Source organism: Podarcis vaucheri (assembly GCF_965113315.1).
Source record: "Podarcis vaucheri genome assembly, chromosome: 2".
Classification (NCBI taxonomy): Eukaryota; Metazoa; Chordata; class Lepidosauria; order Squamata; family Lacertidae; genus Podarcis; species Podarcis vaucheri.
This window is the reverse complement of record NC_138760.1, coordinates 91,166,291-91,188,560: the sequence shown is the minus strand read 5'-3', so window position 1 is coordinate 91,188,560 and position 22,270 is coordinate 91,166,291. Positions and strand designations below refer to the sequence as shown.

The 22,270-nt window shown below is 43.6% G+C and overlaps 1 protein-coding gene across 4 annotated transcripts in view; it reads right to left on the bottom strand.

Moving 5' to 3' along the window:
* The window catches only part of PLXNA1 (plexin A1), a 343,514-nt gene that overhangs the window by 45,626 nt on the left and 275,618 nt on the right, over window positions 1–22,270 (bottom strand). For all 4 annotated transcript variants that reach the window (XM_082209182.1, XM_082209180.1, XM_082209183.1 and 1 more), the window contains exons 14-22: window positions 21,610–21,730; window positions 21,186–21,322; window positions 19,962–20,129; window positions 18,054–18,147; window positions 17,397–17,633; window positions 16,387–16,530; window positions 12,541–12,775; window positions 9,061–9,203; window positions 1,057–1,313 (exon numbers count right to left, since the gene is read on the bottom strand). In XM_082209182.1, coding sequence (XP_082065308.1) covers window positions 1,057–1,313; window positions 9,061–9,203; window positions 12,541–12,775; window positions 16,387–16,530; window positions 17,397–17,633; window positions 18,054–18,147; window positions 19,962–20,129; window positions 21,186–21,322; window positions 21,610–21,730 — 1,536 coding nt within the window. The remainder of the gene's footprint in view (window positions 1–1,056; window positions 1,314–9,060; window positions 9,204–12,540; window positions 12,776–16,386; window positions 16,531–17,396; window positions 17,634–18,053; window positions 18,148–19,961; window positions 20,130–21,185; window positions 21,323–21,609; window positions 21,731–22,270) is intronic.

The following is a 22,270-nucleotide window of genomic DNA, read 5'->3' as shown; positions in this document are numbered from 1 at the left end:
TCTTACCATGTGTTGCCCACCTTGATGGCTTCAATTTTCTTATTATTTTTTTAAAGGCAGAAGGGAGGTAGGGAAGATTCTTGGGTTATTGAATTTTCCACCCAATAACAATTTATTTCCTTGCAAGGTCTGAGCACAGAATCGTAAAATATGCATAGACCTGTTTACAGAGTAAGATCCAAACTACTTTAGCACTGACTCCCTTATCAAATTATTTGCAACCTCCTTGGCACGGGCAAGGCACTTATCTTCCTCTGTCCACTGAACTCCTCTAAGCTGCTCTGCAGCAGAAAATAATGACTATTTCTTTGCCACATGACACAGGAGTAATATTATGAGTTCAAGAAATTTAAAATACTAGTAGTCTACAGTAGAGGTAGGTTTGTTGAATCTACTTTTGTTTCTCCCCCAGAACCTCAATATCTACCAGCCAGGGCCAGATGCAAAAGACGTACATAAGAATGAAAGAACAGGGTGCCTCTGACACATTGAATTTACTATTGGTAGCAGAATTGAACTGAGTTCAGTTTTTTTCCCACATAAAAGTCCACTTCTGCTTAATTTTAATTCATTTCAGCAACCAAATTTAGGTGGGAAAATTCCTTTTGTTGCTGCTACTGTTAAAAAACCAGGAGTCAGAAATCCATGTTGATGTACTGCGTCTCACTCAGAGATCTAGCAGGAGGTCTTCCTTCTGCCCACCCTGATCTATAGAACTACATCTCATGATAGCCTCTGAGGGCTCATCATCCTACATCATCCTTTGCCAACCTGCTTCTCCTAGATGTTTTGGATGACCACTCCCACCAGCCCCAACAAACACGGCTAGGCCTGAGGAGAGTTGTCGCTGAAACATGTGGAAAGTACAAGGGTGGCAAAGGCTATCTTACATTATATTAGAATATAATATGTAAAGGGTGAAGTATGAAAAGGGGAAGTCTGTGAGTCATTCACATTTTCCCTCCCCTCCCCCAGGTCAAGTTCTGTATAACACCAAAGCTTGCCTCAGCAAAAACTCACAAAGACACTTTAACATGTTCCGAGAGAAATGCTCACCTCCTCAAGAGCAGTTTTGGATGGTTCTTGCTCTCCAAGTTCTTTTCGATCAAGTCTGAGAGAAGCTGCTTGAGCACCCCAGTGGCATACTCCATCTCGCCCTGTAGCGCTGTCATGATTAAAGAGGCCACGTTGCCCCGATCCCTCATGGAGAAGCTGCGCTGTGCCTCCAAAGTGCGAATGAAGGTCAACAGGAAGTGCTTCTTGTTCAAGAGCTGTCCAAAGAGGGTCAAAGACTTCTCCACGTTTGCCTGGACCTGAGGGAGGGAAAACTTCATTAGATTCAGGTCCAGAGGCTTATCTTAAGAGTTCCTTTGACTAGGTATTTCAAAAGGCCATGCACAGGGACCTAAGGGTCATGAGTACTTAGCAAAACAGATAAAGCCTGCTGTCCCGACAGTCAGTGGACTTTAGCAGCAACCAGGAAAATTCACTTTCAAAGTGAGAACTGTCTTCTCTGTCCTCCCACATTCTAATTATTGAGAATTGCCATTTGGGGGGAGTTTCTTTCCAGCCATCACCATTTAGTGATGATTTAGAGGATAAAGCAATAACGTGCAAGTCCTTTCAAAAGTCTGTTGCATCCCATACATGTCTGTACATGTATCCATCCTGTACCATACAACTGCTTTGACCAATAATCTCTTCACTCTGGATGCTTCCGAGGCAATGGGGTTTCCCCCATTCCACCTTGCCATTTAAAAGTCATTCTTTGGCCTTCTGCTCTCTGTGGATCTATTGTCAAACACGTACATATCAACTAATTATTGACTGACTTGCCTCAAATATATATATGATACTTTATTTTTCTCCCTTTTACAGTGCTTGCAAAGCCTACTATATAAGATTCTCTTGAATCTGTAGCACAGGTGCATACATAGAGAGTATCTCCATGGGGGGATGAGTATATATAATACATACTCTTTTCCATCCTGTGCACACACGAGTCTCATTTTCTGGTTTTATTAAAAGAAACATAGAATTCAGTTGGGCATCCTTTTTTTCCATAAGAAAAGTTGCCAAAATGCTGGGCTTGGCTGGAGAGTAACAGCCAAATTCTTCCTGGATAGATCTGAGTGTACCAAGCTGTCCCCACAGGAAATTCTGATCTTCTGCACTTTCTGCATATGGTCTTAAATGTTACCGTCTGTCCCTGAGATTAGTGATGCCATTTGAAGCATGCCTGGTTTTGTTTTGAGTGGCTTTAAAAAAAAATCAGGAAAGGGCATTTCCTCCTCTCCCACATATATTCTGCTCCTGCGGCTGCTGAGTTGTCCTCAGATTTTGCTGGTCAGAGCACCCCTACATCCCAAAGTGGATCTCAGTGCCTCCCTAGCCATAAAGCAGATAATTAATGACTAAATCTGATCAGGGCATCTGCTCTACAGAGATTGCTTAGGTGCTTTAGTGCCCCATACTCAGGAAACAAGTAACTCTCTTTCTCCGTTAACAATAGCCTCTGTCTTGAATCTCCATCTACAGATTCCCCCCCCCCCAAAGGAAGTCCAGGGCAAAACTAAAATGGACCCTTGTTTAAAGTCAGACTGTTAGCTTCTCTGGGCAGAGACTTTTCTTTTGCTTATGTCACTTTGTAAAGCAGGAGTTTGGAACCTGTGGTCCTAGATATGTTGTTGGGCTAGGCTCCCATCATTCTTGCTCACTGGTCATGTTGCCTAGGGCTGCTGGGAGCTAAAGTCCAATGGTACCTGCAGGTTGCCTAATCCTCCTTTAAGGTCTTGTGTACTGGTGGTGGTATATAAATAATGATAAAAGGAGAAGAATCTGCATTGATGAGGTTACAGGAAGTATTCCTGCATTTGGGTAGTCTTGCATACTGCGCAGGGGGAGGGAAATGGGGAGAAGAAGAGCAAACAGAACAGTTAATGCTGCAGGATATGTTTTAAAATCTTTTTTTTAAGTATGCACATATTGGAATTATCGGCTCCAATCAATGGCTCTCACCAGCTGCTACTGAAGGTTGTCATTGAAAACTAAATGCTCACAGTTTGAAACATGGGTTTTTTCCTTACTTCCTAATGTCTAGAAAAAAACCACATGTCAACACAAGCCCAGCAGGCAATAATTGGATCATCTGCAGGTCAATTCAGAAGGAGGAGGAATTTCAGGCACACAAGCCAGCCATATTTCTAGAGACACCCCCAGCACCAGATTTTACAGAAGTGAAGATTCAGAAGCCAAATGTATATTCCTAAAATCCCCATATCTTCTGAATGTCCAAACTACCTCCCATAGCCTACCTCCAAATGACACTCAGACATATGTAACTAAAGCCCAACAGCTATGCCTGGTTATACTGTTTCTTCTCTCCACTTCACTCCATTCCAAGTTTTCCCACAAAGTGACTTCCTTCTCACCCCTCCAGAGTTCTTTATGTTTAAGAACAAAGAGATGGGAGAGAGTAGTAGCTGTTTGGGGGGGGGGGCAGGCACCAGTGTCTTTCAACCAGACTGCCTTGGTTCTTCCTAGCCAGGATCTGAGTGTGCAGGGCTGCCTAATGCTCCATTCGTGGTGGATTTCACAGACGGTTTTGTGCAAGGCCACTGCCCTGTATTTTCAGTGATCAAAATAAAGCAAAGCCCTACACTCTCCCAGAAGCCATGAAGGGAGGATCAGATGGCAGGTTCCTCCTATCTGGGCTGTGTGCTCAGCTTCTAAAGTCAGCGACACTTGATAAGCTCGGAAATTGGTCCTGTCCTACATAAGCGATCTTATCAGAATTGCATGCTGCAAATAGAGCAGGGTGGTGGTGGTGGCTGCAGCAGCAGCAGTAGTAGTAGCAGCAGCACAAAACATCTGTCACATAAATGATCTCAGCAGGCTTGGCTTACCATCTACAACTTGGAAAGCAACGAAGCAAAGCCCCCTTGCAAACTGACACCCTCTCCACCCCACCCCCTTACTCCGTTGCTCTTCTCCTTTTTGTGCAATCTTTAGCAAAAGCAAATGACCAAAAAAGAATTAAGCATTTAAACAAGGGTTTAAATTTGCACAAAAGCAGCGACAACCCCAAAGATAAGAAAAAGTTATTATTATTATTATTATTATTATTATTATTATCACATGAGTGCACATGGAGTGGGCGACCCCTCTTGTAATTTCATTTTACCAACTAAACATATATGGTTTCTCTTAAATTCAAATTACGGCTGGGAAAGCCTTGTATGTCCTCTGTTTAATTAGTTCTTTGAACTTATATACCTGATTATGCACCGCAGTTTCAAAGTTCTGCCAGATCTAGCCTATGGGGCAATGCTCCCATTTCCTTTTCCAAGAGGACTGTTCCACACTCTAAAGTCATCCCAATTTATCCAGATGTAATAATAAAAAATTGTAAATAATGGGAATGCTACTCATCAGGATTACAGGGATTCTTGCATGGAGTAAGCACACCAAACTCCAATAATGAGGAAAGATGGATCTTCTTAAAATGGGTGCGCTGTTCTCCAGAGTCTCCCACTTGCCAGTGTTTGGAAGGTTTGTGGTTCATTTGTTTTGTTTTCACCTTATCCTTGTACCAGTAATTTAAAGTCCCTGTCTCCTGGCTGCTGTGTGCCCCCTCTCTCACTCTCTTCCCCCTCGATCATTAAGGAGGTAATGACAGGCAGAGTGTGATCACAACAAAGCAACTGCCAAGAGCTTGAAACACAGATGGGCCAAAAAACCTCCAGCACATTCCAGGGAGGATGGAAGCAGAACTCTCAGATTCAGATGCTTAGATTTCAGGCTACCCTTGCACACGGAATCTGAAAATCCACAAAGGCTACACGTTCTGGTACAAATTAAGATGGGGAAACAATACTTTTCCAAGGTAACCACTTGCTACTGACCAGCATTAATATATAGCAAAAACGTGAAATGGACCTACGAAACTGCCCATCACTCTGTTGCTATTCTCCACCTCCACATCGCCAGCCTGCACACACAACCAGAATCCACACGCCATGAAATTAACTGTGACTTACTTTTGTCACTTTTGCTTTCTTAAACTCATAAGGGGCTTTACACACAATCATTTTTACACAGATTGTGTACGCCTTGAACCTAACGGCGTCACTTTTCAATTCACACAGTCCAACTAGGCATAACGGCAGGACTCTACATTTATGCCTCCCAAATCTGTCACACCCAGGTAACTCACATTCTGTGCTCAAAAAAAAAATTAGGCAACTTAATCAAAGACATGAACATACCCCCCCCCCCGAAGCCAATATTTGCTGCAACATGCTTTAGTCTAAAAACAACAGCTGAGTTGGGGCAGGTTTTTTTGGAATGGTAAATGGTGATATATTAGTAGGTGATGCTTGGATAGATGAAAGTCAACTGGGATACATGAGCAGGAAAGCCTAACTGGAAACTAAGGGCAGTGGTGATAGCAGACTACAATCACTAGGACTCATTCACAGATACTGTGCTGGTTTTTACATTTCAAGTGGAATCCCTTTAATTACAAGGGCAGAATTTTCTTTTTTTTCCAAAGCAAAAATGAAGGGTATTATGAATTGATTTCACATATCTGATGTACATTCCACCAGAAATTATGAGTGGAGGACAGATTAAAGTGTAGCAAAACAGGAGGTTTTCCCCACCATGCCTAAGAGCATTTTAAAGAGCGTGGTGGTTTTTTAAACGCCACAGATTAACATTGGTTAGTGAGAAGGCTCCTATAAACACAGGATGAATTAATGGAAGTCCACCTTGACTAACTGAACAAAATCGTAGATAAAGCCTATTCGACTCCATTAATCCCTACTGAATGAGCAAGACAAAGGCCACAAACACCAGAAGCAACAGAGCAATGGAAATGTGTCCCAAAAGGTTTAATGAGAACTTTAATCTATAAGAACTGAATGAAGAGGCAATCCATATTTATTTCAGATACGTTGATTTTGTAAATGGTCTGCTATTTTCAATGTGAAATCCTCACAACGGAGGCCCTTCCTCTTTACTCAAAGCAACACCTTCCCTGTGCTGGAGAGCTAAAAGCATCCAACAGCTTTTTAAACTGGAGGACCACTGCGAGAAGACCTGATGGCAGGCCCACAACTGGGGTAAGACTAGATCACAGAAGCACAGGACTGTGCTCAGCTACAGTGGGCAACCTGTGCACTTGCACTGACAGGCGCTTGATTCTCTGTAATTAATAACTGCATCGTGTTCTGGAGCTGATTACTTCTCCCAAATATGTTACGAATCCTGCGTCAACATTAATTACTCTGTGAGGTCAGCAGTGAGGGGAAGGTAAGGCCACCCCTCACTTCTCCAATCAAAAACATCCTTGTTATACAGGAAAATGTAAAGCCAATTTTTGCACAATTGCTTGTACTAAATTAAGTGGACATTGTAAGGGCTGACGAAGGGAGGGGGAGTCGGTATGGGGGGAAGGAAAGGGAGACGCCACACTGGGGGATATGGAGCCAGGGAATCTGATGATGTCAGACAAGTCTCTTGGAAATGTGCAGCTGGTCATGCATCAAACAAGCCCAATTGAATAAACCAAGTGCTGCAGAAAATGACAGTAGCAGTGATATTAATATAAATATTGATATTAATGTCAGTGAGCATGGTAGCCACGCAGCAGTGACCCAAAAATCATTCTGACCAGCATGTGGAAATGTATGCCTTGCCAGCATGTTGGCCCTTTATTAAGGACTTGAGAGATCAGATCAAAGCCTATCTACTCCAGCATCCTGATTCTCCCCCAGTGCCCAGCCAGATGCCTGTGGGAGGCCCACAAGCAGCATATAATGGCAATAGTCCTCTCCCACTATTATTCGGCAGCAACTGGCATTCAGAGGCATACTGCTTCTGATCTTGGAGGCAGCATAGAGCAACCACAACCAGCAGCCATCAACTGCCTTACCTCCTTGCCCCACAAATCTGCCTAGTACCCCCTTAATGTGATCTAAGTCGGTGGCCATCCAATCTTCTGATAGTATTTATTCACATCACATATGCTATCTTGAATCTCCCACTACCCAGCTGCTCAATATGGCCACAGGTTTCAGCATTATGAGATACTAGACCTTCATTGACCTTGAGCGTTACAGAGAAGGCAGCACCATTGTACATTTTCCTTCTACAGAGATACCCCCTCAGAACTACAGCCATCTATCTCAGTTATAGTGGTAGCCCCCTCTGGTCCACGTGTGTGTTCTTAAATCACATCAAAGGGGAAGTACACAGCCACATGCAATCAATCAATATGTGAAGATCCAACCAAGTGTGCAGAGCATTGAAGATAAACACAAACTGTGCCTCTCAGAAAAAGTTCTCCATAGAGTGAGAGAGTATTTGGTTAGAGATGTACCACCCACCCACCCACCCACCCACCCACACACACACACACATTTTGTCTGCAAAGAAAGGATGGACCTGTCAGTGAGGGCCTCAAGACAGAGCAAAACAAACACCAGAGGCAACTGACCGGGTCATTGGCTCTCAAGAAGCTGAAGTTATTTCTGAGATATTTTGCACACACACACAAATTTACCCACATGCAAAGCACAGGCTCATTCTGAGACCGCATAGGTAATAAAGACCAGCACAGTGAGCTTGCAAAGGAGATCCGAAGCAGCAGTGCAGTTCATGTCACAGAAGCAGAAGCACTGAAATGAAAATGGCACAAAGCAGCAACGCCCCGCTGTGCAGTACAGAACAGCCCAGCGCTGTACAGATATTTCCAAACAATTTGCCCAGTCTATTTTTCAGCGTGCCAAATGACAGCGATGCCATCAATTCAATCAAGAGAGTTTCCCACACCCTGATAGATTTTGCTGTCAGGAAAATGTCTCTGCTCTTATTTGCTTTTATTCGGTTTCATTCTGCTCCTACTCATTGAAAAATCCTATCTACTCGGATCTGCCTCTAGCAACAACTTTGCTGCCTATCTTCAATGCTTAGCCATATTACATATGGCTCACTCTGCTCTTGCCCCATTTAACCTATCCATAACAACCTAAAGAACAACAGCAACACCGTCTTTCTCTTACTTGCTGTTAAGCAACATCTTTCTGCAACTGCAACGCTCAACTGCAATGCACAATACTTCAGTTATTCTCAGGGCAACTAAAGGAAAAATGAGCAGAACTGATGTTTCCTGGCTCTGGAATTTAGTGATTCCAGCAGCAATAGTAGGAATGAAGCAGTGTAGCTGGTTCAGTTATGGTTGCTGGAGATGAATGCTCTAATCTTGCTGCAGCCATTCGCTTGCTAGGTGGCCTTGGTCAGACTTAATTCCCGTTTTGTAAAAGTGGGATGACAGTGACTTACTTTGTAAGGTTGCTGTGAGAATGAATGAAATGAGAATTTCAAACTTGTTCTTTTGTTCAGCATGCTATAAGAAATGGCAACAACTGGGGAAAGCTCAATAGAATTTTATTTTTATTCCTGGATCTCCCAGTCAGTCTGACTCCCTAATGTGCATCGCACCCATGAATCAATGTTTTCCAATTATTCTCTTTAAACCTAGCTCCTAGCAGTTTGGAAATCCCCCCCACTCTGAAAAAAGGGTCCTAAGAGCCAGCATTTGGGGAACTATCTCAGATAAGTCTCCCTCACATTTTTAGTGGTTGTTCACTTTTTAGTCAAATAAAAATACACCATGAACAGTTAACGATGGACACAACATCAGTTATCCTGCCGAAAAACTCTCTAAGATAAACTTGAGGTCAAAACAAACAACCGCCTAAGCTTATATAAGCAGCAGAATCTTCAATGTGCCCTCTCTAAAGAGAATCAAATCCTGTGGGTGATGGGAAGTGGTGAAGCTGTCTTGCTTTAAGGTCATCAGTCTAGCCTGAGCCACCAATAAACCCAGACCCCAGACACTTCAGTTCCTTGTGAAAGCAGGAGAGAAGACTGAGAGAAACTGCAGCAGCAGGAATCCCTCCTCCCCACAGGCATAAACTCACAAAGCTCAGGAAGGCAAATGTAAGCCAAGCTCAAATGTTATCCAAGCAGACACACATACACACATTACCACACCTCCATTTCCTTCAGCACAGGGTGGTCTTCTATTCCCGGGAAGAGGACCCTCATGGCATAGGTGCGATAATCCAAGAAGGGGATGCCGGCTCCGTCCAAGTCATTGGTCAGCTCATGGATGTCTGTCTGTAGCTCGGCAAAAGCTGGGAAGGAAAGATCAGATTAAACAAGAAGCCTATATGCATCAGCTCCCAACTGGCCAGGGAATAGCCTGCAGGCCTAATCTTGGCCAATATAGTCTAGTGTCAAAAGGCCATGGCTAGTTAAAACAATATCCCCAACTTTATTTAAGGAAAAGAAAATTAAACAAACATTACATCAGAAGCTTCTTGCCCCACTAAAGAGACAGAAGAAAAAATGCAGCACAAAGATACAATGGCTTCCTCCAAAGTTATGAAGCGACAGCAGAGAAGATAACCAAGACCCAATTTAGAGAGAAGAAACCAGAAGGGATCGCTCTTGTGCCCTCTAGTCCAGTTCCATGATACTGAAGCATAGGTGGCAGGCAGGTACAAGGCCTGAAGGCTGGTGTTTCGGCATAAGACTGCCTTTGTGACTGCACACATAAAAAGAGATGGAGAATGGCAAAACACCGGCAGATATTTTTTTTTTGTAAAAAGGAAGCCTTGGGCTAGAGGAAACAGTTCTATGTCACAGAAATGTCCTCACTGTGTTCTGATTTCACATCTCACAAGTCCTATAGAAGTTGGCTTTGCTGGGAGGAGCATGTCAGAGGAGAACTGGCATCCTGCGCCTTTAATGGCACCTACAAGAGGAAGCAGGTTGTTTGTGCATAGGTTCCAGTGCTGTACAAGTGAGAGTTTATAGGGGGGGATGTGGGAGGGGGGAGAGAAATCAAATTAATGGCACTTTAAAAAGGAAGCTAGAAGCGGCAGAGGGCTGTAGGCTGATCAGTTTGATGAGAAAAAACAAACTGTCAGCTTGAAAGGCACACTATCTTATCTGTAACTAGTGGGACTAGAAAAGAGAAAAGGCAGAGAAGATATTGCAGCTTTTAATTAAAAGCAGATCCTTTTATCTGCCAGCTGTGGAAGACAAGGCGAAATCTCCTCCACATGCTCCCCCCCTCCCTCTACAATCCTCTCTGTCACTATTTCTATCTACAGGGCTATTCCCCCCCCCTTCCTCTTTTTTTATTATCTCATTTTAGGTGCCTGCTTCTGTCGCAGCCTCTGGGCCAACTTGGAGTTGGCAGGGTCACAGCCCCAGGCACTGGCTTGTGGCGATAATGGGCAATTAGGTTTTATCAGCAGGATCAGAAGCAGCATTCTGTCCAATTTCTCAGCATCTGTCTGTCACGTAATGAGAGACCCACAGCCTTTTGCAGGCAGGCGTCTCTCTGCCTTTAAAACTTTTCCTCTTGAAACCTTGCTAACTTCCTTCAAACTGCGCCAAATAAAAATCTACCACCTCCAATAAAACTGCTTCACTTGACCCCTCTGTCTCTCCCCAAAAGGACAACCCATGAATAAGGAACCAGTTTTGCAGAAGCACCAGAGATGGAGGCACAGCCTTAGCGTCAGAGTGAGCCATGGACACGCTAAGCGGAGCATAAAACCTATTGTGCTTCAATCAAACCACAGCCAACTTGCTCAGATAAGGTTCCTTCCCATACACAAATATACTGCTTAGATGGGGGAGCGGCAAAAAGGTTGGCCAGTACTGGCCAAATCTGACCTTCACTCCAAAGGACAATGGCATCCAAGCACACTAACCTGCAATATTACGACGAGGGCATTAATGATGGTGAAATCAATAGTGGTCAGATTCTAGTTCTATTATTGTTATTACCTACATTCTGTCCTGCTGTTCCTCCAAGAAGTTTGGGGTGATAAACAAAGTTTTCCCCACACCCCTTTTACAATCTTGTAAGTTCACCAGAGAGGTAATAACTGACCCAAAGTCACTCGGTGAGCTATATGGCTAAGCAAGATCTCTTGCTTAGCCATATAACGTGTGCCTTCCTGATCCTAATTTAGCACATCCATACACCACACTGGCTAAAGAAATCTGTGCCAGGTTTTCGTATTTTGGGCAGGGAAGGCAGCACGAACAAAGCACTGGTAAGTGGGCAATTTTCTCCAACATCTTGCAAACATAGCAAGGATTTTTGTGATTGTTGGTTAATGATACCACTTCGTAGGTAATTAGGATACTTTATGAGCAGGGCAGGCCCCGTCTCATTAAAGCTTAGAGATGAAACTAATTGCTTAGTACGCATTCTCAGGCAAGGTTCAACCAAGTGGGAGGCTGCTGGTAGGAAGGGAACTTCTACAACAGTGCTCCACATAAGGGTGAAGTCAACCCAAGTCGCAATCATATGGAGCTGCCCAATTGTATGTTGGTTGTTATTTCACAGTTAATTCCTCCAAAAAGCTTAGAGAGGCTTACGTGGTTCCCAGGTGGCCTCCTATCCAGGCATCTGACAGAGCCAACCTCTGCAGCTTCAAGCAACAGGAAATGGACCATGTGCCTTCAAAGCCATTTTCTGAAAGTCTCCAACAGAGGCTTACTATTGTACAGAATGTTCAACATGGAGGTTTCAATCTATGCATTGCTTTATTGCCAGTGCCAGCTGGGACTATATGGTGCTGGCAAGGAGATGTTCCATCCAACTGGATTGTTCCACATAGTAACAGCTTGCAAATATAACATTGCCATAAGGGAGTGGGTTTTGGTGGGCCTCCCAATCACCTAGATTACAGAAACGAATTGGATGGGAATATAATGGGACAGTCAAACTACCTGTGAAACCAGTGGGTCTCTTTCTTCAAACTCAGATATGCCAATCATACATTATGTGGCAGGAGAGGGTTGTTTTGTTTTGTTTCAGAGCAAAAGGAGTACACCAATGGGGGGTATTGGCACCCACTTCCACCTCTCTCCCACAGTCTGTCTGCCTCCCACCCAGCTGCTTTTCTCCTTTGCCAAGTTCAGATACTGGAAGTGAGCTCAGTTGAAAGAAAAACCCATGTGGGGAGAGGCTAGGGGGAAGGAAGTAGAGGGTACGGGGAAGGTTCATCTCCACCTGTGGAATTATGAACCCATTTTCCTAATTGCCCGAAATGGTGGCAAAGCTTGTTGCATTTCATGGTAAGATTCCCCCCCCCCCTTTTCCCCTTAAACCAGTGTTTCTCCAGCTTGGGTCTCCATCTGTTGTTGGACTACAACTCCCATCATCCCTAGCTAGCCAGACTAGTGATCAGGAATTGTGGGAGCTGTAGTCCAGCAACAGATGGAGACCCAGGTTTGAGAAACACTGCTTTAAACAATGACATTGCTGCTATCGTTGTTTAAAAATGTATATGGGGTAAATGAAGGACTTCAGAAACTGGTGCGGCCCCAAAAATCAGGAAAAAACTCTCTCTCAAGGGGTGGCATTCAATGGGAAGTAACAGAATGATAAGTTGCAGACCCGTGAAAAAGAAAAGCAAAAAGCCCCGGGCCCATCATTCACACCTTCCTTGCACTCCAAGGCCACACGGGATTCCAAGTTGTCCATCTGCAGCTGTAAACGTTTGAGGGTGCGGTCAGCATCTCGGGATTTCCGCTTGTATGCAATGAGGACGATGATGATGATGAGTAAGAGAAGACCCCCGCCCCCACCAATTCCAATAATGGCTGGCAGGGTCAACAAGTTGTCTGAATAGATCTGCAGCATCCCGGGGGAGAATTCAAAGCCCCCAGCCTTGATCTGAGAGAGAGAGAGAGAGAGAGAGAGAGAGAGAGAATATATATATAAATTAGCTCACACCTTCCTGCCAAAAAGGATTTTTATATTCCCATCCACTTGCTAGAGATGGGGAATTGCTTTCCAACATCAATAAAAATGAAATAAGCGACTTGGGTAGTTTCTGAAACTGGGTATTTTGGGATTCCTCCTTTTTGGGAGTGTGATGAAGGTGAAAGAACTGAGCAGTGGGTTATTGACATAGTAATTATTAAGGGAATGGCAAAGATCCCAAGGCATTGTTGGCTGTTGGGCGTAACAGGATGAAAAATGTCAGGGGAGGACATTCTTATTTTCTGAATTTTCTGTCCTTATTTTCTGAATTTATATCCCTTCCATCCTCCCAAAGGTGCCCATTGACCACGCCGTGAAAAGCTGCCAAGGAAGCAGTTCCCTCAAGCTGCAAGATCCAATTCCTACACAGGGGCTCAGAGGGCACATGGCCTGTGCAAGCTCTCAACAGCGTTACAGCAAATGGCAATTCAAACTGCTTTTCAATAAATTAATTTTAAAACATGCACCATTCAGAACCAAGGCAAACAGTATGCCTTTCATATTCAGGTATCAGAACACAAGTATAAAATATCAAATGAGAAGAGATTCTTAGACGTGGTTCTCTGCCAGTATATACAGAGAATCCAGCATAGATGAGGTCTTCCAGGAACGGGCAGGAAGGGGAATGTTTTGCCCATTGCCTGCTACCCCTGAAAATGGTTTAATAGCAAGCTGTTTGCGCTGAGAATGTTACCAAGGCATTAAGTATTTCAAGCTGGTGCCCACTGCTACCACCTTGTAATCATGAGGTAAGCGAATAGCTGCCAACTTCTGAGCTGCAGAAATTTTAATATTAATAAGAAAGAGACAACTGCAACATTGGGTAGTTCACCGATTGTTGAACAAGCAACAGGGCGGGGGGGGGGGCTCTGCCACTCAGTACACTCATGGTAATGGTTACTCCTGCCTAGCTACCCACATCCCAACCATCTTCTAGGTAGCACTGACTGCAGCCATGGGGGAAGCAAATGCCTAAGTGGAGAAGGACAATGGCAAAGCAGTGCAGGGTTAAGTCTCACATTGCCTGTTCAACGCATTGCAAAGGGATTTGATGGGATACAGGAACAGGCTGGTATGTTGCTGAGCAGGCAGCAAGTTTGATGTCTCATTCACAAAGCGTTGTAATAACAGATGGGATGCAAAGTGCATTCCCTGATGGATGAGGTGCCTGGAGTAAGAAACATTTTGGGTCCCTTTCAAACACCCAAGGCCACACTGAGCCCCCGAGTGAGTCAGAATTGCTGTGCCGCAGTCTAATGTGCAACTAATCCTGATTAACCCATTCATGAGTCCATTTTGTCCTGCTTCTGCTTTAATCTGTCTTTTAAAAAAAATGAAAATTCAAATGTGCATTTTATATCGAAGTACATATTTAAACATATATTCTATCTCAAGGTATGCATTTATAAATGCATTTTACCCCAACATACATATTTTTAACTGCACTTCAGTACATTTCTTGAATCAAGAACTACATCGCAAAATTCAGAGAAGTGTGAAATCCAGAGGACATTTTACGCCCCAGTCGGCACATAAGTCTAGGAGGTCAGTTCACACCAGAAGTCACAGAAGTTGAATTCCTCAAGGTGTTTTTTTTTTTTTAAAAAAATTAAATCTCTCCCCTTCTAAAGTCAATGGAAATAAATGAGCAAGTAGTCATGACAGTTAGTTGGAGGCATCCAAAATATGAGGACGGGGCACCAGGCAGGGAGTGTTATGGAGCTGGGCGATATATCAATATCCAACACCGGTTTGACGTTCACATTGTGATAAAAGTTTCATAATATTTGAGCTGGCAATGTATCGCAAATCGCAATGTGTGGAAGGGGTAGGCGATATCTGATTTTCAACATCATGATAACTCACCAGCTAAACACTGCAACTGTTATCAGCAGCTAAACCTCACAATATCACCAGCTAAACATTGCAATCTACTGTACCACAATGTCTGAAATAAGGATGGAACTAAACAGAGGTGGACAGGACAATGCCCTGGCAACTGCTACTACTTGGGGATCAAAAATGGATAAATGACAATATTATCAATCATCACACACTGAGTTTCATCAGCAGGCAAGCCAAAATGCATCCCAACAGGACTTTTGGTTTTGGGCTTGGCTACCAAACGGTGGTATTCAGAACAATCCAAAATACACAATCATAAGCTTACTTTACCTCCACCGAAAGAAAGAGAGAGGCCCAGCTGAAGGGTAAAAATGAAATTTCCAAGAACAGTGGCACACAGGCAAAACATGCCCTTGCATGTTCACTAGCAATGGTGCTAAGTGTTTAGTGGAAGTAACAGCAAGTAAGCACTAAGGAAAAGCTGGCATGTTTGCTAGCTCATTATGATGAACACCATTTGTGAAATGGTGGAGAAGACGGTTCAGTGAAGTCTATTCATGAAAAGGGACCACAGGAGAGCAGAGAAAGAGAGCACTGATCCATGCACTCCAGTTGCAACTATACCATCCAGACACAAGCTCTATAATGCAACAGAAACCACTGGAATTTGTACATCCCTCTGAACCCTGTGCAACTGGCTCAACTGACACCCAAGAGCAGCATTAAAAGCTTTGCTACAGATTAACTCATGAAGGAATCAGAAATGGGGAACAAAGGGCCCACAGAAAGGTTTTTATATGAATTGGAATAGTTTCTCTCATTCATTCATTCATTCCTATATCTATCTAACATCTATCATCTATCTATCATCTATCTATCTATCTATCTATCTATCTATCTATCTATCTATCTATCATCTATCTGTTTATCTATCTATCATCTATCTATCTATCTGTCTATCTATCTATCTTCTAAAAGCCTTCTAGATCTTTGAAGTCCCTCCTGCAGAACACCAAACACTAAGATCCAAAAAAATCATCATCCACTCCAAATCCCAAAATCTGGATTTCTTTCCTTTGGTCTGCCAAGATTTCCTACTCTGATGCTGCCTCAAACAGAGAGATTACAAACATGCAAATTAATCACATAAAAATTGCATTAATAGCATGCATAATATAGTCTGGCGTGACCTTGTATTTATGCACAAGCCATGTGCAAAGTGATAAGGAATTGCAGGCAGGTAAGTGTTCAATTCCGGGAGAAAGGATGGAGTGTTCCATCCCTCTTTTGTTCCCAATAGAGAAACCAAATGGGCTGCCAGGGAAGCTGCTGCTGGAGGGACTGGTTCTCCTCTGCCAACCCCCAGCAGGCTAGTAAGCTTTCTTTTCAGGCTAACAACCTTTGTGGGTGTGTTTACAAGGTTGGTTTGGTGCACGGAAACTGGATGCATATTGAGCGGCTGCTGACAGAGAACAGATTTACCAAAAGCAGGATCTGGATTTGGGAATAGGTGGGAGAGAGCGAAAAGATTAAAAAGCGGGATGTGTTCCACATTCTTTGCAACCCGGACTGCACGGGGCTCTTCCAGGAGGAAAAATAATGAGCACCGGGTGCATAGTACAAGGCTGTCAAAGCAAGACAGAGAAGAAGCAAAGGCCACGCCTGGCTCGCTTTACCGTCACTTTGTGCTGTCCTGTGAGATTGGGTGACTCGCAGAGAAGCTGGGTCTCAGAAACCGTAAGAGCACAGGGAGTGTCGCCAATTAGCACCGTGTAGTTTAGCCGGGAATTTCCAGGTGCTGGAGGAAGCAGGTTACGGCCCTTAAAAAAGAAACAAAAATAACACTGGGTTTACCGGCAGACTCTCAGCCTTCTAACCCACAAGGAGAGATATCTTTTCATTCAGTTCTGTTCTCTAGATCAGGGGGCAAAAGGAGCAATATCTCAAGCCACATTATGCAGCTTAAAAACTGGTCCAAAAGCAGCCTCAAGCTATCCTTAGTTGAACAGAAGTGACCAATGGGTGACAAAATGCTCAATAGGAGAGAGAATATTTGCTAACATTTGCATCACTTTCCCTGCCTTTTCCACTGTAACACAATCAATTTTTCTCCTCTCTACAGTCTTGCAGGAACAAAGTGTGAAGCCTACTGTAGCACACCATTAGTGTAAGGATTTCTTAGCTTAATGAAAAGAAACACCACTCAACAGATCCAAGAATATGTGACAAGTGTGCTCAAGACAATTTTAAGTTGAAGGGAGCAGACCAGCAAGGCTGGAGTCAACTCGTAAGTGTTATAAGAGAGAAGAATTATAACAAGGATCTCCTGTTTCTCATTCTATGGCTTCATGCCTCTTCCTAGAATATAGTTTTCCTCTCCCTGTAATATTGGAAAAACTACCAGAATTTGGCAGGGCTTCTACTGTAGAGACTGCCAAGTCTCTCCTTCCAAACAAAGATAGGTTGTGAAGACCACATTTGTGAGTAGAAAACTAGTTCCTTCTACTCCATCTGATTTCTCTTCCATGCTGTACTGGCAATGAAGGCTAGGAGTCAGCAGAAAGGTGTGAGTGGGGGGCGAGAATCATCCAATTATACCAAGAGTGGGGCAGAAGTAAGGACCCTAGTTATGCTAGGTGGGATAGCTTAGGCACAGCTGCAATAATGGGGCTGGGGGTAGCATTACCTTGAGGATGAGTGGAGAGCTTGGCTTGAGCTCCAGCATTCCAGAGGGGAGAGACTCAAACACAGGGTCTGGGTAATAGACAAAGCTGGTTTTGTTGATGATCAGCAAGGCCTGGACATTATCCATGACAAAACCAATTTCATCTGGGCGATCACCGAACTCTGGAGGACTCCGGACTGGGTTGTCAATGGAGGGAGCATAGCACACCATGGTGGTGTCGTTGTAGACCGTGCAGTTCTAGAAAGGAAGAAGCCACTAGATTTAACCCACTGCCTTTCATTGGTTTCATCTGACTCAACACACACACACACAGCAAGTTCAAGTATAATTAATTCCCAGAAGGTTGTCTGTACCTTTCCCCTTCATTGAGGTAGCAGCATAATAATACGTGGTGAGAAGTGCTGGCTTAGGTAGGAGGTTCAGACTGAAGGCACTTTGACACTCCATCTATGCTAGGGATGGGAAACTTGTGGCCACCAGATGCGGCTAGACCACAACTTCCATCATCCCTGGCCATTGGCTATGCTGGTTGGGTCTGATGGGACTTGGAGTCTAACACCACATCTGGACAAAAGAATTAGTGTGGGCAATCATGGCTGCCATGTGACTTCTAATTCCTTTTAAAAATGACTCCCTTAAGTCAAAAGATTTACTTACATTCTCACTCTCAGCAGAGCCATACTTGGCTCGGATCCTGGGTTCTTTGATAGTGGCCAGATTGGTGCCTGTCACAGTCAACAGTGTACCACCACTAGAAAGCAAGCAAAAGTTGGGGTTAGACAAAAACTGCAGTGGGGTGGGCACAAGCAGCATGAACCAAACAAGGATGTCACTTCTACTCTGTTATTTTAAAAGCTGCATGGTCTCTCTTACCTTATGTTCAGGCTGGGGGAAACCAAACTACAAGATTAATTTTAGAGAGCAAGTGGTGAAAATGAGAAAGCTTTCTGGATTCCACTCATCTCCATAATAATAGTATTCTAAAAGAATACTAGGACTACCAGCATCTTCTGTGCCAGACTACCACTTCTGCATTCGTGTTCAGAACAGCCAGGACTACAAGAGATGCATCGTACAACAGGAGCTGTTTTCTGTCTATTAGCTGTGCTTCTTTTGAGTCCCTTCCAATTCTACAATTCTATGAAGATGACAATGTAGGCTGTTTTTTAAGGCTAATATTTCCGAGGACCATTTCAAAGGGACATGACATTGGGAGATCCATAATAAGATCTTACAGCTGTTTTGAGAAAAAAGCAGCTACAGAGACCCTTGAAATGGAGTCACGGCATCACGGCACTTGCTTGGAGGTGGGGGCTGACCCTTTATTCACATGGTTTTTTTCAAATTGACCCCCCCCAACAAGTTTATTTTTCTCCCTAGGAGAAAACAGTCACTCAGAAGGTAAAATGCTGCAGTGTTACCACTACTTCTAAGCACCATGACACCAATCTAATCCATCACCATCATAGTTCCTTTAACCTTGAAAATAAAGGAGACCCTCCTGACATCACAGATCTTCTTACATCACATCTAACTATGCTTTACACATAGATGTCATCACTTACCATGTAGAGCACCACATAGATTTTAATCAAAATCACCAAAACAGAGGAAAAATATACAATTAGCAAGTGGTGTCAGACAGCACTGGCCTACTACTTTATGTCATACCAAACACATCTCCTAACCTATTGAACCAGGGCTTACTTTCTTCCCTACATAACTTGACCCTCTTTAAAATAACCATAATACACATTTTCAAACACACATTCAGTGGCATTAGGCGATAGCAAATTCCATTCTGAAAGAGTCATGCTCCTTCCATTTTTCATTTTGTACTTCCACATGATGCCCAGTTGCAGTTGAAAATTTCCTGGGTCCTGCTTTGACTCTTTTGATCCTGGGCCTTAGATCACTGAAGTATACACTGTAAATAACAGGTAATTGCTGCTATAGCTCTTATGGTTGTTACATTTCATATTTCTACTATGGAAGAAAGTCAGTATCAGAATCAAAGTTCTACTGCTTCAGGAGCTTTACAAAACTCGCCAACAGACACAGTTCTTATGTGTGGCTCATGGGAAGCACTGCAAGGCAAAGCAGCACCCCCCCTCCATTGTTGTCAACTGAGTATAGGCAAAGTGTCATTTGCAGGGATGTGATTTAACTGGCTTAATGTTGGTATTAACCTCTGTTAGAGACTGCTAGCTGCCCAGAGTGGCTGGGGAAATCCAGCTAGACGGGCAGGGTATAAATAATAAAATAATAAAATTATTATTGTTACAGCTAAACACTGAGAATGAACATGAGAAAAGCGTTTTATTCTCTACTGACAGGCCAGCACATAGCGTGCTATGCACGTCACACCACGCCTCTTGCAGTGGGTTCTGGGAAGTGGGGTTCTGAGGAAATCATCCTGATTTCTGGCAGAGTGACTTAGCAAAACGCAAAGCTTTTCAAAGTACAGCAAAGCTGCTAATAAATGGATGAACAACCACCGATATTCCTAATATGCACATCCTTTTCTTTATTTTTATCCTGCAGATCCATTCCCTTCAGTGCTACCTGTTGATGCTCCATTCGGGGTCTATCTTCTGAATGGTGGGGTCATCAGTATAGAAATATGCCACCTCAGGGCTGCTAAGTATAGCCCGGTTTATATGGATGAGGATGGGAGACTCTCCTGAGCTTTGGCCAGGTGGTGTCCTGCACCGGATTTCAACAGCATTTCTCCTGTAAGACACAGAGAAATAGGGAAACAAAATCAACATCTTTAGCTATAGGAAGGGCCAACAAATATTCTTCCTGCTGCCATGCCATGCCACAATCTCAGCAACAAACTTGCTGGATACTCTGCCTGGGAATCAGTGTCAAGGTTTTTGATCTCTCTACCAACGCTACATGGCAGCAAAAATTTGCCCCATTAAACAGATATGCGTGGTGAACCAATGCCTTCTCACCACAAGCACCATGGGCCACAAACTGTATGTCTGATTCCCAAAGCTGCTCAGCTGAAGGGCAGACTGCTAATCTACAAAAGGGTAAAATAAGTCTACCTAGAGGTTTAGACATGACATTTCCTGTAAATTCTAGCAGGAGCTGAGGAGTGCCCAAGGACAGCTGAGCTATTCATTGCATCAATGCAAATCCCATGTCGGCATAGCCCTGAGCTCATATATGAATAAGATATGGAAGAGAACCCAATGGAGCCTGCTCTGAAAGAATCCAGCCTTGCTCCCAGGCCATGGATCAGTCCAACTGTTCACATTTGACACAAAGGAATAAAGGAGTGAAGTGCCGCCCTCTACATGTGGTACCCCATTTCTCCCTGATTCGGGGAAGTGATGCTAAAATTATCAGTTAACACAAAAAGAAAAATAAAGCAAAGGCAGCCGGCAGAGCCAGCACAACTCCGGAGCGTTCCCCATCGTGCGGCTGCTGCAAACAGCAGCGATTAGAGCTGATAACCAGTAATTACTGCACGAAAATATTTAAAGAGCCGCTCCATTATCATCCCTAATCTAAAAATTATCCACTTCATGGCTCAGGGATTTGTGCTTTTTAGAGGGAAAAGAAATTCAACAGTTTTCGGTCTTTTTAACCCCAAAATAAAAAAAAAGTGCCTTGAAAAGAATTACATGGGAGTTTTTGCTTGGCTCCTTAAGACTGGTACCTTATTTTAGAGGACATACTCTCTCACACACACATCCTTGCATCCCCTTCGTTCACATTGCTCAGTGCGTTTGGAGCACTACACTCCACAATGGTTTCCACCCATGAGAGGCTCACCTTGGAAAGGCGCACTGTTGCCCTCCAATGGTTACTGTGATGTCACTTCCTGCATCAAGGTGCTTTCCTTTTATGCTGATCCAGGTGCCCCCAGAGACAGGGCCCCGAGCTGGTGACACTTGCGAGAAAGTGGGAGTCTGTCAAAGGGAAACACAGCAAGTTCACAGAGTTCAGAAGGTGTCCTTGGTGCCCAGGAACAATAAAAGTGAATGCTGCAAGGGAAAATTCCTCTGACCTCAGCCATTTTGTGCACCACAGGGCCACAATACATTCTTTCATTCTACTGGACACCTCTTGATAATAAAAAGTGGGTCAGATAGTCAAGTGCATAGGTGGCCTTGCAAAATTTAGATAAATAAAACTATTATAGGAGGGAAGTGGGATTCAAAGTAAGGAAAGGTGATAGAGAAGACTATATCCTTACCACAAAGGTGAAGCTTTTCGGGGATATAGCCTTGTAGCTGGGGGAGCAGTCCCTGACACAAACTTCCACAGGGGCCTCTTGGATTTTGCTTGGGCTGGCTTCTCCAATCTCACAGACGATCCTAGGGAAGGCACAGTAAGTGATTGTGTAACATGTACGCAATGTCTCAGCAGAGCTGGCCTGCAGTTCTCAGGTCACCTGCTCAGGCCAAGAAGCCAGTTATTTCTGCTCTAATTTATAGTAAGGACAAGCACTTGTCGTCACATTTTCCTGGGCTGTTGCTGTTGCTTTTTAATTAAATGCCATTTCACCATTTCAGGAAGTGATTTCTCAGCACATATCAAATTGACTTTTGAACAATAGGCATATCAAAACTGCAAAATATATAAAATATTACGAGTGCTGTAACACTCAACTCAGCAGGAAATCAATTAAAATTTAACAAAATACAAAGAGAAACAGAAAAGAACCCCTGTTTTCCCTCCTCCCTTACTCCTATTGCAGTTGTGTTAATGCGCCGTCCATAAATTAAACAATGCGAAAAAAATCCTACACATTTCCAGCACACGTATTTGAAATCACTGCTATCTGCATATGAAAGGAAAGGCACCCACATGTTCATAAATTGATTTCTCTTATTAAATCCTCTTGCTTTTTGAAC